Here is a 17,544-nt window from a genome sequence, read left to right as displayed (position 1 = left end):
TATAGCGTGGGATACGATTACGAGGCCAAAACAGTTGGGAGGTGTGGGATTGAGAGATCTCAATGTAATGAATCAAGTGTGTCTTATGAAGCTTGGATGGCATATGTATAATAAATCTGATGACGTCTGGTGTAATATTATGAAGAATAAACATAAGGTGATGAAGAGGGAGGATTGCACCAAGAGCAGAAATTCGAACTCTAGTCTGTGGAGAGATATTATGAGCATTGTACCGCGTATGGTGGAGTTTGGCAGATTGATTGTTGGTGACGGCAAATCGATTCAGGCTTGGGAGGATAATTGGTTAGGGAGGATTTATGTTTGAACAATTACAGCATAAATGTTCTAGTGAATTTAAGTGGGGCGAAAGTGTGTGACTTGATAAATGAGTATGGTGAGCAGAATGTGAGCATTCTTGAGAGTTGGTTACCTGAGCAATGGATCACAAAGCTTATTACGTGCATTCCACCAAGTCTGGGGCACGGTTCAGACGTGTTTTGTTTTGCAGGTATGGGGCATGATAAATTCTCGGCCAAGAATATGTTTCATGAGCTCGAAGGATATGATTTTGAAACAGCTGATAAAAATTGGAAAAATATATGGAAAGCTGAAGTTCTAGAACGATGTAAAACATTTTTATGGCTTCTTAAGCACGACAGGCTGTTTACTAATGATAGCAAGAGTAGGAAAGAGATTGGACACGCGACTTGCAAGTTGTGCGGGTATGTTTGCGAAGACAGTATCCATGTTGTGATTGCTCCAAAAGTATGCAGGTTTGGAAGAGCTTGGTGCCAAGTAAGTTATTTCCAGAATTCTACACAGTGTATGTTAACATGTGGATTCATATTAACCTTAAATATACGGGTTGTGCTACTAACGAATGGAGTAATACTGGGATAATAACGTGCCACGCGTTATGGACGTGGAGAAATATGGAAGAACATAATGTAAATTATGTGAGACCTATTGATCCCATAAATCATATCCTTAACAGAGTTCATGACTACAAGAATTTTATACAACTGTACAAGACCTTGAAGATTGAAGGAAGTGGGAACAAGTATAAGGGGCGGAAACCTCTTTCGATAAATATGATTAAGTTGAACACGGATGGCGCTAGCAAAAGCGATAAAGTTGCTGGGTGTGGTGGTATTCTTCGAGATCACAAAGGGGATTGGAAAGGAGGATTTTCCAAGTATGTGGGAAAGTGTAGTGCGCTTTTGGCGGAGTTTTGGGGGGTATTGGATGGTTTAAGGTTTACTCAATCATTAGGATATAGCAAGGTGGGAATTAATGTTGATTCCTTGGTGATTGTTAAGGCTTTAGAGGATGGCGAAGTTGGAGATGTTGAGTGTGTTTCTATTCTTTGGCGCATCATAGATATGATCTCAGAGATGGAAGTAGTAGTAACCTCGTATGTCTTTAGAAACGCTAATGCGTGTGCGGATGATTTGGCTAATCGCGGGTGCTTGGAGAGGACCTTTGTTAAGTATGATGAAGCACCGGATTTCTTGCGGCCGCTCTTGGAAGCTAATGTTTTAGGGATTGTTACTCCCATTGTTACTTTGTTGTAGTTGTTTTTTTTTTTTTGCCTAGACCCTCATCTCTATATAAAAAAAAAAGTAAAACTCAAAATTGAAAACTAAAACATGATTTGATAGTTTCAATTTTTTTAAATTTTAAAACAGTCCATTTTAAAAGTGTTTTTAAGAATAGTTTTGAAAAAGAAGTCTATCAAACAAGTTTTGAGTTTTTCAATTCTTAAAAACTATAAAACTGTTTTTTAAAACTGCTTCAAACATGCTCTAAATTTTGATAATCATTCACAAGCAATATTTTGTATATAATTAAAGAAAAAGTCAAACATTTACAAAAGATGAATGATTATTATTCATTGACGGTGTTAAATTGGTGTATTTCAATTAAATTCAACTTAAAAATAAATTTAAAATAAATCACGCCAACTTTTTCTAAAAAAATATCTGGCGATAAAATATTTAAATTAACAAATTTTAATTAAAAAATACAGAAGAATAAAAATTAAAGAAAAATGTGTCAAGATTATGGAGATTTCAAACCCTTTAAGAGGGTTTCAAACCCGCGTAAACTACTCTAATATTAATCAAACACAAGTTAACAAGATATTAGAGTAATTTACATGGATTTCAAACCCTTGGAGTATATTCCACACATTCACAACATTAATCAACCACGAGTGAACAAGATTGTTGTATATTTCACATGTAACAAAATTAAAATCATCTTCCTTCGAAACTAGAATTGATTCATTCAAAACTCTAAATTCGTTTTGGGTTGCAAGAACATGCTACACCCGTTTTTTCCATCAATGGTAATTGTTGTCTTCTTCCAATTAAGGTGTAACACACTATTGTTGGATTCTCCGATGGATCAATGTAATATTAGATCCACTGCAACATCTGAATATGAAGAAGAATTTTCATCTTTACTGTTTGTATTATATTGTTGCTATTTCTCGACATTGTAGAAGCACAAAGAAGAGCCAGACGCAACTTACTATCTTCATGAACAAACTAGAAAAAGCATTGAATGAGTGAAAAAATGAAATTTCTCATTAGCGAAAATGATACACTCTACAAGCTTATAAATAAGTTGAGATGAAAAAATTAGTTAACTAACACTAACCCAAATAACTAACTCTTTAACGAACTCCAACTAACTTAAAAAAGAATAACTTGTTGAACAAGTTACACAATGTATTGATACTCTTAGTAAATTTTTAAATATTAAATTAAATAATATTAAATTTATACAAACAATTAAAATAAAATTTAAAATTATAATAAATAATCATCAAGAGTCAAGTTTGATTTGATGGCTCATTATCGATATTAAAAAGATTATATGTAGTTGGAGATATAAAATGAAATCAATGCATTAAATTTTGTAAAATTATAAAATGAAAATATAACCGTCAAGATCAAGAACAAAAACTTGAGAGCCCATTATGAATATTGATGGTCCATTATAAATTTCAAAAAATTATATCAAAAAAGTGAGATATGAAATGAGAAAAAATTGTATCATTTCCTTATGCTTATGTTATCATGGTATCATGGTGTGTGTTATTTAAGAAAAATTAATTCACTAAAATTTTGTAAAATTATAAAATAAAAAAGTAGCTCAACAAGAATTAAACTGGGAAACTTTTGTTCAAACAACAATGACTTGACCACTAGGCTATCGCGTGGGAAGGGTTAAATACTTAACAAACACTGTATATTACTTATACTTTATTATAATTCTTTGAACTCTTTTCCCGATTTTATAAGACCCTGGGATGTGGGCCTGATTGCCCTGGTCCAAAGTCGGCCCCAAAGCCTCAATAGAGTAATGACAAATATGAAATCGGAAGGAAGAAAAAAAACCTCGAACCAAAAATAATGAGCAGCTGAATGTAAGTATTGAGTGCATCTACGAGGGGGGTGAATTAGGTACCTTTAAAAAATTTATGGTTTTATGGAAGGTTGATACTTTATTTTTTTGGTTTATGAAATGTGATGAAAGCGATAAAGTGCGGCAAGATAAAGAACACCGACAAATTATACTGGCTCCCCTCACAGTCCGAGAGTACGTCTAGTCTCCTTATAACATGTAAGAGGTTTCAATAATGTTAGAACTTGGTACAATCCTAAAATAGACTTTTAGACACAGGCTTCTAACCAATCATTAAGTCAACAACATCTTATGATCAACCAAATTTAAATGAGAACAATGCTCTCCAATTCAACTCTCTTGCTTTCAACAATCCTGGACAGCAAAGTATACAAACCAAACAAGTAGAAAAAGAAAATAATCTTTTCTTTTCCACTATCTTGTTTCCAACAATCCTGGACAACAAGGTATATACAAAAATTTGGATTTTATAAGATGTTTGAAGTTGTAAGACTTTTATCAATTGCAATAATTGATCTTCTCTTTCAAGTAAACAATTCTAAAGTAAGTTATACAAGTGCTCAATGAATATGTTACTGAAACTTTCTTAACTGTTATGAAAACTGTATGCAGCAAGTTTCAATGGAAGTTTAAGAATTAATGCACTTGTATTTGAAAAATGAGATGAAAAATGTGTTTGAATTGTATTGAAATAGGTGAAGATTTGAAATCTGAAATATATGGTATTTATATGAGCATAATACCTATTAGAATCAGCATGTAATCATGAAACAATGTCATTGTTGGTAGATGCATTTTGAAATTCGTTAAAATCATCATTTATGCAAAAATTTGAATTTTTTGAATGTGTAACTGATTACATCTGATACTTTTTCAAACCAGTGCAATTTTACAAACCGGTGCGAATATGGCGGTTTTAATGTGTTGTTACGTCAGTTTTAAATTCCACAATTTACCAAAAATAGAATGTTTGAAATAATTTTTTGAAAAACTATTTTTACGTTTATGTAACCGATTACCCAAAAAGGATGTAACTGGTTAACATTGTACCATTTTTGAAAAGATACTTGTAAAACATGTTTGAAAGCAATGGCAATGTATTTTTAAAGTAGTGATGCACATGTATGAATATGTTAAGTAATTTTTTAGCACACTGTGTATATCAAGGCTCGAATTGCAACTTGTACTTATTAATTGAAGATCAATTATCTAAAGCTAATCTTCATAACATTTCTTAAGTCTTGATCCATAGCTCTTCAAACATTGTTCTTTTGCTCATCCTTTTTTAATATATACCCATGATAATTGTTTTCCTTAAAATGGTGTTAGAGAGACTTGACTTCATATTGAAGTGACAGTGGATCAAAAATACAATAAACATGTTAAGATCCAAACGTCGTTAAAAGGAAACAACAAGTGTGAGGACAGGAGAAACATCGATTCTTGGCAACCCAAACCCTTCCGGGCTTAATCCCAATTGAGTGAAACAATTGGTTGAACAGTGGTACCGCTATTCGCGAGAGCTTGACGCATCACCATGATCAAAGCTACATCAAAGGAGAATGATTTGGACTGTACGAAGAGAAAAGAGAGGACAGTGGTTGAAGACTGGAGAAATGGCCAAGAGATGCAGTGAGCATATCTCAGAGTAGTCGCTCAAGTGGACAAAATTAGAATGCAATAATATTCTTGTCCAGTAACTCATGATTTCTGTTGTGTTCTTATCCGTGTTTACTAGTCATCCACATTACGCACCAACAATCAATCTTAAGAGGCTCTAGAGTAGGCTGGTTCAGTCGAAACACGGACTCTCAAGTTAAACATAAAACGTTAACTTTTGAGCATATGTTCACAATATGTTACTGCAGCTTTCCTCGTGTTCTAGCCACTCCACATCCAAACACATCAAATTCCTCCAGATAAAATTCAATAATCATCCAGCTCAGATGCAAATCACAGTCTAGATATGTATATGATATAGGGCTGTCTAATAGTATAGAACTATGTTTGTTCCTTTTGATTCACTTGTAAGCAAGAGAGTGGTTTTTATATCTATTTTCAAATAATGGCTTAAATACTCTACAAGCTTGCATCATTTCAATTAAGTGCTCAGCTAGCTATTCTAGAACTGCATATGAATAAATATTACAAAGTATTATCTTATTATGCGAGACCCCAACTGGAACCTGAGTTGAGTAACACCTTTTTTCCAACGAGAGGAAAGTAGTGGGATTAAATGATGACAGCACCATTGCGGTGGCTTCCCTGTCCCTATGAATCTGACCTTCACCCGAGATGATCTTGAGAATCAACAGAACTCACAAGAAAGTGGGGTATTGAATCATGGCAGCAGCATAGGCAGCTTGTTCCATGCGAATCTACCTTCTTCACCTAAGAGAATACTGAGAATATTGGTACTTTACATTGTTTGCGAGATTTGATGATACACATAGATGATGCATGCTGACATATGAGTTACCTTTAAGCATCAGGAGGATCTTAAATCTTTGTCAATCTTCTTTGCAATTATAGCCACATTTCTGGGAGATATATTTGGGTCAAATATTGGTAACAGGTAGGCTTCCAATACACTACCTTGCTCTTGAAGAAACAATAACCTATCGAGCAGAATAAGAGTTTCCAAAAGAGGCCCTAAAGCAGCTCTGAGAGACCAATATGGTCCTATAAGGTCCTGTACAAAATCGCTAAATTAATAAGTACAAAAGAAACCATAAATAAGCAAAAAGAAAAACAATTTACAGTAAAATAAAGTCCTAGACAGTAGAAAATTAGAAATAGGACCCATGAGCATTATTGTGATAATAATTCAAAATAATAAAAGAAATTGACATACAGCAAACGGTTCTGCTTCCATCCATATGCTTTGCAGGTTTATATCATCTGAATGTTCGATTCCAAGATGAGACAATCCAGACTGGCAAAATTTCTCAAAATTCTCGAACCTGTTAGCAATTTGTGTCCCTTCACATCCAGCACTTTCATTGGAAGAAATTTCACCAGGTAACGTTTGAGTTTCTGATGCAGAGCCAAAAGTCCCTTCTGCAACACGTTGACAAAGATTATGCCATAGTTATTTTGTTCCAGGTTACCAGTTTTTAGGTGTTGGGAAGAAGCGAAACAGGAAAAGAGATTTCCAATGTACCAGTTTTTGATTCAGCAGGGAAATTTTGTCTCGTATGACAAGCACGTCCTTTGAGATGCAGCTCCGACTTTGTATATCTCCTTTGGTTTTGCCTACGCAGAGCCTTTCCTTTACGCCCAATTGAAGGAGTACTCATCGCAACTTTTGGATAATATTTCGAAAGAACCTTCATGAGCAAAAAATGTGCGTATATAAATTAAGAGCAGAGAAGATGTAAACTGGGGGGGGGGGGGGGGGGGGGGGGGAATGAGTCTTTTATAAAGCTCACTAGGAAAAGAGTAGCATGTTTGTCTTTATATTATTCAAAAGAAAAACTTCAAAGAGAAAATATTCAAAAGCAAATTTGGGGAAAAGATGACACAACAGATTTTGAACTCAGAGCAATAATTGAGATCAGAAACATTGCAAATATATTCTTTGCAAAATAAAAGTAACTGTCCCACCCTTTCATCATCTCTTGGCCAACAAACTTCTCCAACTCTAAACATTCATGTCTGGATATTCTACGTTCTTTAAAGACCAATTACGGGGACCAAGTTTTGCATTAAATACATTAGTATAAAGTGAACTACCATCCACAAAGTGGTTTGCTACTTCCATCAAAGTGGTAACAAATGATGACTTGCATGAAAATTTCGGGATACGATCATTAATTTGACCAAGAAGGAAAGGGAAGAGATGAGTGTAAAACTAAATAAAGGAAGGACATGAATGGAAAAAAAATCATTTAAAAAAAAGCTGTACATATGAAATAAATGTATTTAAAATTAAATAATTGAGTACTTTTATGTCATTTTATATTCATAACAGTTAAATTTACCAAACACTAATTTCAATTGACTAGCTTTTTCAGCTATAACTTATCTTTTCAGCTATCTGCTAACTTATAGCTTAATTTTAAAATGGAGCCTATGTTTAAATTTCTCATAAATGAAACATTTTTTAATATAAGTAACTTAATGGAGGGTAGATATATAATAGAATTGCAAACTCCAATAATCCCGTCATGTCATCTACCCTAAGGGCTTGTTTGATATAGAATAGGATAAAAAGATAAGTAGAATTAAAGAGTTGGATAAGAATATGATAGGATAAGAGCCTTATAAGATCTTAACTTATATAATGTTTGATGCGCATTTTAGATTTATCTATCAGATAATATTATATCTCTTGCCAAATTAGCATACAATTTTTCTTGTCTAAGCACATGCAAAACATCCTTCAAATGAGTATGATCGTTGACATAAAGGAAGTTAAAATTAGCATGCAACAAAACTAAGTTATAATTCAGTACCATTTGAAATGCGGCGCGAAAAGTGTGTAACTCAAAGTTGTGAATGCCAGCATGCATATCAAGGCTCCTCCATCTCTCTGCACTCTAACAAGACAAAATGAAAATAGTGCAGTAAATTTCTCTCACTTGACTTTAACATTAAAACTTAAACAGTAAGAACTAAGAAATTAACTTAAAACAAAAAATATTGCACGGAAGTCAGGACCGGCAATTTCTGTTTGTCTAGAAAATGTCTCTTGTTCTAAATGAGCTAGTGTATTTTGGTACTCCTCATCCTAATCCTAAGTTGTGTGAGAGCAGCAGAATGCAAAATTAATGGTGGACTATGGGTAGTATGCAAGGACACATTTGGATATGGCTCCAACACCTAGAGACTACCATTTGGATGGACATGAAAAGTTACAGAGCTGATATTAAATTAATCTAAGTTGACAGTTGACAGTTGTGTTATTCGAGTTTGTTTGAAGTCCCACATTGCTTAGATTTCCGGATTGTTGAATGTATAAATATGTGAGGGTAACCTCACCCTTTGAGCTAGCTTTTGGGAATGAGATCTAAGCATATTTAACATGACATCAGAGTCGGGTTAAGAACTGCAATTTGGACATTTAACTCGGGTCTCACGCTAGGCATGAGGGTGGGTGTTGAAGTTTGATTGAAGTTCCACATTACTTAGATTCCCCAATTGTTAGCTTTTAGGGATGAGATCCAAGCATATTTAACAATCTATAGGGATGAGATCCAAGCATATTTAACAATCTATAATACCCCTAATGGGATTATGTCAATAATAAGTAACTTTTAGGGATGAGATCCAAGCATATTTAACAATCTATAATACCCCTAGTGGGATTATGTCAATAATAAGTAACGGTTTTGTTGTTTTCTTGCAAATATTTTTTTCTCCTTATACCATGCTTGAAAATAGAGTGGAAAGAGAAGGATCGACAAGATCATGTACCTGGCAAGCAAGATCACGTGCACTTTTTCCAAGTGATAAGCCAGTGGATCTCACAGCATGACTCATTGGAAATCCACATTGAGATTCACCATCCGTACTGCTTTCTTCAGATAGTAGATTGTAACAGCAACCAATACTAACAACAGCTTTAACATCTCTGCAGTCTAAGAAAGTCCTATAGAGAAAGGATTGGAACAATTACAAGTCTGTCGAATGCAGACAATACATAATAAGGAAACATACACAGAAAATGGCATTGCTATAAAACAGGCGGGTTAACATGTTATATGTAGACAAACAAAATAAATAATAAAGTTAATAGTGCATTAGATGCAAGGGAAGGACGTCGCTTTGATGTAAGGAACAATGTAATAACTCGGGTGCAAAAATACACAATTTCAAGTAATTAAAATTACCTCAACTCGGTTCACAATTTATAAGTTTCCAAAAAATTTGTATGATTGAAGTGGTTGATAGATGTTATGACTTATGAGTGTTTAGCAGTAGTTTAGAGTTTGTTAACCATTCTTCTGATGTTACTTAAGCATGGTAGAGAAATTAGAAACAACTAATATGAGAACAAATACATGGTAGAGAAAAAGAAGCTACACTGTATTTTGAATCTCACTTCAGCATAATCACTGAAAGATCACCGCATGCATGAAGCCCAGCAAGAACAGTGGGATGTCTGTTGTTTGCGTCACTGGGACAATGTGATTTCCCTTTATGTTCTTGATTTTCTTCCTTTAACATAGATTGCTCAAGGTCATCTCCAGGCAAAGAAGTTTCAACCAAGGCTTTCAAAGATTCAATGGACAACACACGACATGTGATTGTCTTTGGTATATTCAAACTCTGCATACCTGATCTAGAGCAAAATAAATGAACAGACAAATGAATTCTAATTACAAGAAAAACTGAGGGGGTCAAAATAACAATATAGTCAACTTTGAACAATTACCAAAGCATATTCAAATTGCAATTACTCGTCCAAACATATACACTAGTATCCATACTAGAGTCCTCGCGTTAGTTGTTTTCATTTCAAATAATAAAGGCATGGTGTGATAATTTTAAATTTATTCGTGGAATTCCTAACATCCAAAAGGTTTGCTTATTTTTCTTTTGGATAGGCAAATGTCAGTATATTAACCATTATATTAGTTTTTTTTTTTCCTTCACTAGCACCAAACCTTTAACTCTCTTAACCCTTAGGTCAAACAAACTGAGCTACCCAACCCCCAAAAGGCTCACTTCTTGCTTTACCCATTAGTCATTTCAAATATCCTTAATAAGATAGTAGGCCCTCCTCCCTATACAAGGTTACATTACAGTAATTAAGGTCAAGATAGAAGAAACGTTACCAGATTTTACCATCTGTTCTTGCCGAATCATATATATGTTAGTCATTTCAAATGTCCTTAAGAATATAATAGGTACTCCCTATACAAGGTTACATTGCAGTGACCACCCTATAGTTGGCCCTCCCTATATGAAAAGGGATTTCATACCTAGACTTTACCATCTGTGATTTGTAGTGCTTCTTAATCCGCTCTGCCCGTGCATCAGTGACCATCCCATGGTGAGAACATGCATCAATGGCAATGACAGGATGCTGATATTGAAAGGCAAGTACTTGTGCAAGATAACCCTAAAAATATACCACAATATGATACTCAATACATAACTAAAAATATTACTTTTTTCAATAAGAAAACGTAGTAAAGTCTGACGACGAGACTATCACTAATGAAGGAAAAATCTATTCAATGATGAACCAATATACATATTTCATCTCTGATATTGAGGGATGCAATGCAAAAACAGAGCAGTAAATTCACATGCAAGAATGTCACAAAAAGATATCACTAGAAATTAAGCTAGTTGCTCAAACAATATTCAGACTTTCATTCTTGACAGAAGGATCTAATTATAATCCAAATAACAAAGCACTAAATGCATATGTAAAAAAAAAAAATAAATCACTAAAGAAAGGTATAACTTATGATCGCTTCCAACCAATATTCAGACTTCCATTTTGGACACTGAGGTAATGTCAGGAGAAAACAGGTTAAAAGCAGCTAAGGATAACTAGAACTAATAGTCAATTAATCAGAGTGGATTAGTTAGATAAATAGGTGAAGTCAGAATGAGGGAGTCCTTTAGATAACTCAGATTTGTGTATGACAAGGGAAACCTTTTGTTTGAAGCAGAAATTCCCTCCTTCATGAACCAATGTAACATCTTCTAATTGTGAAGCGGAAAGGGAAACTGAAAGCAACAATCGAAAGAAATGAACCATTTATTCCATGAAAGGAAGAGAAAAGCCTTTGCTCAGTTCTCACACCTAAATTACCAAATGCCACTCTTCTATCTTGCTTCTACTATTTAAACCGTTTTATCTAACTATTACTATTAACTATCCCTTCATATATTCTTACTGTAACCAAATAAACAGACATCCATTGTCTTGACTTATAAGTTTATTCTTGTTTGTCCTATAAAGAAACTACGATTCCACCCTAAGATTCAAATGAAGAACTTTTGACCATGCAATGTCCCCTCAACGTGCCAAGAATACCCCGGCTTCGGTAACTTAACTAACAGAACAGTAATCAAAAGAAAATGAAGCTCTACCTGACCAGCACCAACATCAAGAATGGCATGAGCCCTTACACTCTCTGCAACTGTACTTACAACAGCAGAAAGAGCTTCTACCTGTACGCGTGGAATTTTTGTATGTGAGACATTAAAGGCCAATAAACTTCTAGATTCAAAAGAAAATGAATCTTAAATTTGCTTGTCTAAAACCATAGGTCCAAGACAACATCTTGTAATGTAAAAAGAACGCAACTATAAAAATATGATAATCATGGACTCACTTCATGTCTTTTCTTCGCATTCATGCCCTGGGCAAGAACTCTGTTAAGTGAAGTCATCTGCAGACCAGGTAAAGCCTGCAAGTACAAAACAAATTTATCAAGACTGCTCAATCCAAAACCTCTCAAACAAAAGTTCCAGAAAAATGTATTTTGCCTTACTTATTATTAAGTTCAAAAAATTCTTCATAGATGTTAAGAGTCACATCAGACAATATATGACATTGTTAAGAAATGTGGTTAGGCCTAACATATCCCTACAAAACCGGTTTGTAGGGTGAGGATTGCCCTCACTTATAAGCACATGTTCATGCCATACATTGTCCGATGTGGGACTTAACACCCTCTCACGTCCAGGACTAGACAACTGGAGCGTGGAAATAAATGGCGGGTGGTCCGATAGCGGAAACCTGATAGTAGGTGGTACCGGATCTTAAACGAGGCTCTGATACCATGTTAAGAAATGTGGTTGGACCTAACTCAACCCTATAAAACCAGACCCATGCTAGGCGTGAGGGTGGGTGTTGAAGTTGCTATTTGTGTTTGTTTGAAGTTTCACATTGTTTAGGTTCCCGGACTTTTGGGTGTATACATAAGTGAGAGCAACCTCACTTCTTGAGCTAGCTTTTGGGGTTGAAATTCAAACATATTTAACATGGTATCAGAGTCGGGTTAAGGACTGCAATGTAGGCATTTGACCCAGGCCCACGCTAGGCTTGTAGGGTGAGGATTGCCCCCACTGTCCGATGTGGGACTCTTAACACACCCCCTCACACTCATGACTAGACAACTGGAGCATGGAAATAAATGGTGGGTGGCCCGATAGCGGAAACCATAATAGGTGGCCCACTGAATCTTAAACGAGGCCCTGAACCCCTACTCTTCATCTTCCCCTTTCTCTTTTTTCTCTCTCTTTCAAAGCATTTTCTATGCTCTGAACCTTTAACATCAGGCTTTCATTGGAATTGTCCACCCCTCGTTCAGCTTTACAAGGAGACTTTCGGACAAACTTGCATGAAGAGTTGCATGCAGACTTTCGAACAAACTAGCATAAAAAGTTGCATGCAGACTTTCACACAAACTCGCATGAAGAATTGCATGCATACTTTCAGCTAAAGCAATAGCATCTAAGGCGTTGGGAGCAGCGTGAACAGGAGCGTTGGCATCTAAGTTCCAGCGGAAGCGTTGGCATGAACAGGAGCGTTGGGTGCTAACCCCAACCTAAGGGTTTTGATCCGGGGTCCGAAGGATAATGGGATGGCCTTGTTGATTAAAGAAGCCAATGGGCTTTTCGTTGACGTTAACTTGGACAATCTCACTGCTATTCGTGGCATTGGTCGTGCTCCCAACGCTCTTGTTCATCCCAACGCTCCTGTTCAACAAGAGCCTGTTCAACAAGAGCGTAGCAGTGGGATTGTCCAAGTTAATGTCAACGAAAAGCCCATTGGCTTCTTGAATCAACAAGGCCATCGCATTTTCCTTCGGACCCCGGATCAGAACCCTTAGGTTGGGGTTAGCACCCAACGCTCCTGTTCATCCCAACGCTCCTGTTCATGCCAACGTCTTATATGCTATTGCTTTAGCTGAAAATCTGCATGCAACTCTTCATGCGAGTTTGTCTGAAAGTTTGCATGCAACTCTTCATGCAAGTTTGTCCGAAAGTCTGCATACAACTCTTTATGCGAGTTTGTCCGAAAGTCTCCTTGTAAAGCTGAACGAGGGGGTGGACAATTCCAATGAAAGTCTGATGCTAAAGATTCAGAGCATAGAAAATGCTTTGAAAGAGAAAAAAGAGAAAGGGAAAGATGAAGAGTAGGGGTTCAACGCCTCGTTTAAGATCCAGTGAATCACCTATTATGGTTTCCGCTATCGGACCACCCACTTTCATTTATTTTCACGCTCCAGTTGTTTAGTCCTGTGCTGAGTGTGAGGGGTGTGTTAAGAGTCTCACATCGGACAGTGGGGACAATCCTCACCGTACAAGGCAGTTTTGTAAGGTTGAATTAGACTCAACCTAAATTTAACATGATATCATAATCTATCAATTCAAGTCACCCGCCATTTATATATGCACACCAAGTCTAACAGTGTTAGGCGTTAGGGGTTTATTCGGAAAATACCAAATTTCACATTGTTTAAAGATAGAGTTTAATAAGAATTTATATAGAGTGACATCCCTCACTTTACAAAGCCGGTTTTTTAGGGATGAGTTAGGTAGGTCAAACTCTAATTCAGATTAAACTAGTCTATTTGGGATCATTTGGATATTATTTTTCAGTAAAAGTAGAGCTCATGATAAATGGAAAGTAGGCATTACTGCCATCTGGTTATTATTGACCGAGACCAAACAGAATGTTAAATCACTTGTTCAACAGAAATTATTATTAGTCAAGTACTTCCAAATTTCTTTATATTAATTTCAATCAGCGAGATCTTGCCCGGATTTCACAAGGATGAAGATCAATTTGGTAAATGTTACATACCATGTTTATATCTGCTTGTTCTTGACAAAATACCATAGACCTCAATTTTAGGATGAAATCCTTCAGAGAAGCTGGCCATTGATCCTGCCACCAAGTTTTTTGGTAAAGGGAATCTTCTATACTATTAATAAAGCATAACATAATCATAAATAAGGTATCCTTGGAAGTCCGAATCAAAGCAGGAAACAGAAAACAAAGGACAACATACAATTTTGATTACTTCAATACAAAAAAACCTCCAAATAAACTGCATATTATTCTACGAATCTTCTAAAAACAGCCATTGATGGAAGGCATAGAAACCAAATAAATTATTTTGCCTATAACAAAGCATAAAGGTAAAAAACTTGATCTTAAAATCCCTAGCCAAATATCAAGCATAAAAGTAAAGAACTTCAGCTTAAAATTCTCAATTTTCAGTTCTTGTTTTAACATCTAATTACAAAACCACCACCTTGTTTTCAATGTCTTCAAAGATCTGTACATAAAACACTGTAAACAACTTTTTTTTCAGCGTAGCATGTACGCATCTATGAAAAAAGGAAACAGATAGGAAACAAGGGGACACAATTTAGTAATTAAAAGTAAACATCTAAAGTATAAACAGAAACAACAGATCCTTAGTTTTCCCTACCAAATTCTATGAGACAGTCAATATTATCAGAACTCAATGCATAATTTTTTCAGCTACTGTGGTACAATGGCTGATTAAGTTGACAATAATAACCAACCCTAGCTGGCTAGCTCTTCACAACCTAGAAAAAGCAACAAGGCAATCAACAACAACAACAACCAAGCCTTAACCCACATCAACTTTCGCCGTAATGTTCTATACAGGACCATGAAAAAGGAAGATGGCAACCAATGGCAGTAAATCCCATTAAGTTATTCATATTTCGAACAGTCATTTTGGTCACCAAATGTCTCCAGGCATTGTCATTGTAGTCTTTGAGTGTAACAAAACTACAAAAACACCCCTAAATGTGTTGCATTTTGTTAGAGATATTATGGACCAAATTGACTAACCGAAGACACAATTGATTCCAAGCTAACTATAGAAAGACATATTTGAGGACCAAACTAACTAACGAAAGACACATAGGAGAATGTATTTGTAACTTAGACACATGTATTCAAAACCTATTTCGACCGAGCCTGATAACTGTTTACTTTTCATCCTATATATGAAGGACTAGTACCTGACACCTCTGAAAAAAGGTGTATCAGGTATCTGAAATCGATACCGACACTTCTAATTACGTTTAATTTATTATTTTTTTAAAATTATTATCAATGTCAACGTGTGTGTCGTGTTTTCGGCGTCAGTGCTTCAAAATATTCTGCATTGAAAATCGGAGAATATAAAAGAAGGCACTAAAGTAAAACAACCTGAACTACTCCAGAAGGTATTAATAGAAGATTCTGAACCGATTCTCTTCGCAGGCAATCGATCCATTCTGCATTAACATTCTCCCATAGTCGATCCTGAACGTTAATCGTAAAAATTCCTTCAAAATGTAATTCAAAAAACAGAGAAAATTTTGAGTTAAGAAGATTTAGGAACCTTGAAGAAATGGACGACGTGAGCGTTGATGAAGATGGAGAAGTAAGGATTGAGGAAGCTGATGATGTCGTTGATCCATGACAGAGTATCGGCGGCGGTTTCGCATGAATACCTACGCTCTTCAGTCATTGCCGCCGTAGCGTTGGTTTAGCGTTTTCGTTGTGCTTGGTTTGTTTGGGAATATATTTCCTCTTGGGTTTATGGTAAGGAAAATTATGAAAAAAAATCAAATTTTGAAAATTTTGTTTATATAAGTTGTGTATTGATTTATTTTTTAAAGTTTTTTTAATATAAAAGTTTTTATTTTTTTTAAATATTTTCAAATTTTTATATGTTAATATGACTCTTATGTTAAATTTTGTGACCAACAACTTATAATTTAAATGAATCGATCGATTTAATCGGTGTTAGCTAAATCAGGATGGCTTAATGATTAACTTAATCGAATTGTATTGTAGTCTAGTCTAGTTGAAAATCAGGTTGCTTAGTAGAAAGACGGACGATTTTTTCATAACAATAGGATTTAATCAAGTTTCAATCTTAATCTCTTACCTTTTTATTTTAATTTCGGATGTGTGTCCAAGAGTTAACAGTAAGGTAAGATGTATGTTTTTTAAAGATGATATAATTCTATTTAGAGAGTCACTGGAGGATTTAAATGAAAGGTTGAAAACTTAGATACAAGCTTTAGAAACGAAGTTTTTCATAAACATAAACAAGAGACAAAGTATATGAAATGCAAATTTAATAATAGGATAAGTGTTTCTAACCTATAAGATGTCATATCATACCACATATTAAACAGTTTAAATTTTTTGGATCCATAATACAAAAGAATTGAGAAATAAAAAAGAGACGAAAATCATCGAAGTCAAATTGGATGACTGAAATTGAAGAGGGTGTCGAGTGTTTTATGAGACACGAAAGTATCGCTCAAATTGAAGGAAAAACTCATGGGCCATTTTGGTTAATCTGTTTGGCTGCTCATGGCCCTACCCATTTTGAGGTAAATAGGAGAAAACAAAACTCATTTTGAATGCAAGATTGTCTGGTAATTTCCTTATGCTAGTATATGTATGTTGTCTATAGGGAACCTTGTTTTGCAGGTAATAAAGATCAACATCTGAAATTTTGATGACGACAATCCATATGGGCTTAAAGTGTGCGTGCAGAAGAAGACTCAAGTTAAAATTGCATATACAATCAGATACTATCTAACAAGAAGTCTTGAAGTCTCTTTTAATAAAGATGTGAAAGCTCTTCAGGTCTTGTCTATCAGTCTGTCTAAGTAAACAGAGTGTTGTAAAAATAAGGTAGTAGCTTAAGAGTATTAAGGAAACTCTCACACACACACACACAATAAAACTTTATATCAAAAGAAAATTAATCAAAGAAGCCTTAAGTTGTACCAAATGACCTAAGAGCTGAAGAAATGACTTAAACTAAAATTTGGCCTTTTCTAGTCAAATGTCTAATCAATTAAATTAGTCCAAACTTGTGTGCCAAGACATTAGATCAGCGTTTTAAAGACGTATAACGACTCTATATCCAACTCTTCCTATTTGGACGAAGCAAACAATTATAGTAGACTCTAATAATCAATTGGCTAATCGATTCAGTCATTAGTTCGACCCATGAATCATTTTTTTTGTGATTCTAACTACAATATAAAGGGATGTTTCCCTCACTTGACATCACGCCACTTTCCAACAATTTAATTTTTGTTTGGAATTTATCTCTCTAAGTTCTCTCCTTCTCTCTCTAG

At 35.1% G+C, this 17,544-nt stretch overlaps 1 protein-coding gene across 5 annotated transcripts; it reads right to left on the bottom strand.

Moving 5' to 3' along the window:
* Window positions 1-4,646: 4,646 nt before the first annotated feature.
* Window positions 4,647-15,976, bottom strand: LOC131625157 (uncharacterized). Of its 5 annotated transcripts, none has more exons than XM_058896056.1 (13): window positions 15,780-15,976; window positions 15,605-15,700; window positions 14,216-14,299; window positions 11,736-11,810; window positions 11,491-11,571; window positions 10,365-10,504; window positions 9,482-9,721; window positions 8,854-9,028; window positions 7,893-7,976; window positions 6,599-6,764; window positions 6,290-6,495; window positions 5,915-6,127; window positions 4,652-5,837 (listed from the first exon to the last, which is right to left on the bottom strand). In XM_058896056.1, exons 1-12 carry the CDS (start codon window positions 15,906-15,908, stop codon window positions 5,924-5,926), a joined length of 1,680 nt encoding a protein of 559 aa, XP_058752039.1. In that variant the 5' UTR covers window positions 15,909-15,976; the 3' UTR covers window positions 4,652-5,837; window positions 5,915-5,923. The 5 variants fall into 5 exon arrangements, with proteins under 5 accessions (XP_058752040.1, XP_058752041.1, XP_058752039.1 ...); XM_058896055.1 differs by having other exon boundaries at window positions 4,654-5,826; XM_058896057.1 differs by having other exon boundaries at window positions 4,647-6,127; window positions 14,216-14,331; window positions 15,780-15,918.
* Window positions 15,977-17,544: the final 1,568 nt, after the last annotated feature.

This window comes from Vicia villosa, unplaced genomic scaffold, assembly GCF_029867415.1.
Source record: "Vicia villosa cultivar HV-30 ecotype Madison, WI unplaced genomic scaffold, Vvil1.0 ctg.000189F_1_1, whole genome shotgun sequence".
Taxonomy (NCBI): Eukaryota; Viridiplantae; Streptophyta; class Magnoliopsida; order Fabales; family Fabaceae; genus Vicia; species Vicia villosa.
The sequence above is the reverse complement of the archived record's forward strand: the minus strand, read 5'-3'. Positions and strand labels throughout refer to the sequence as shown.

Coding starts and splice junctions, on each gene's coding strand:
- LOC131625157 (XM_058896054.1), bottom strand. CDS start 15,908: ATGACTGAAGAGCGTAGGTATTCATGCGAAACCGCCGCCGATACTCTG. Junction 9,722..10,364: donor TCACAGATGGTAAAGTCTAG/GTATGAAATCCC, acceptor ATTTTGCTCTAG/ATCAGGTATGCAGAGTTTGA. Junction 7,977..8,853: donor CACGTGATCTTGCTTGCCAG/GTACATGATCTT, acceptor TTGTCTTGTTAG/AGTGCAGAGAGATGGAGGAG.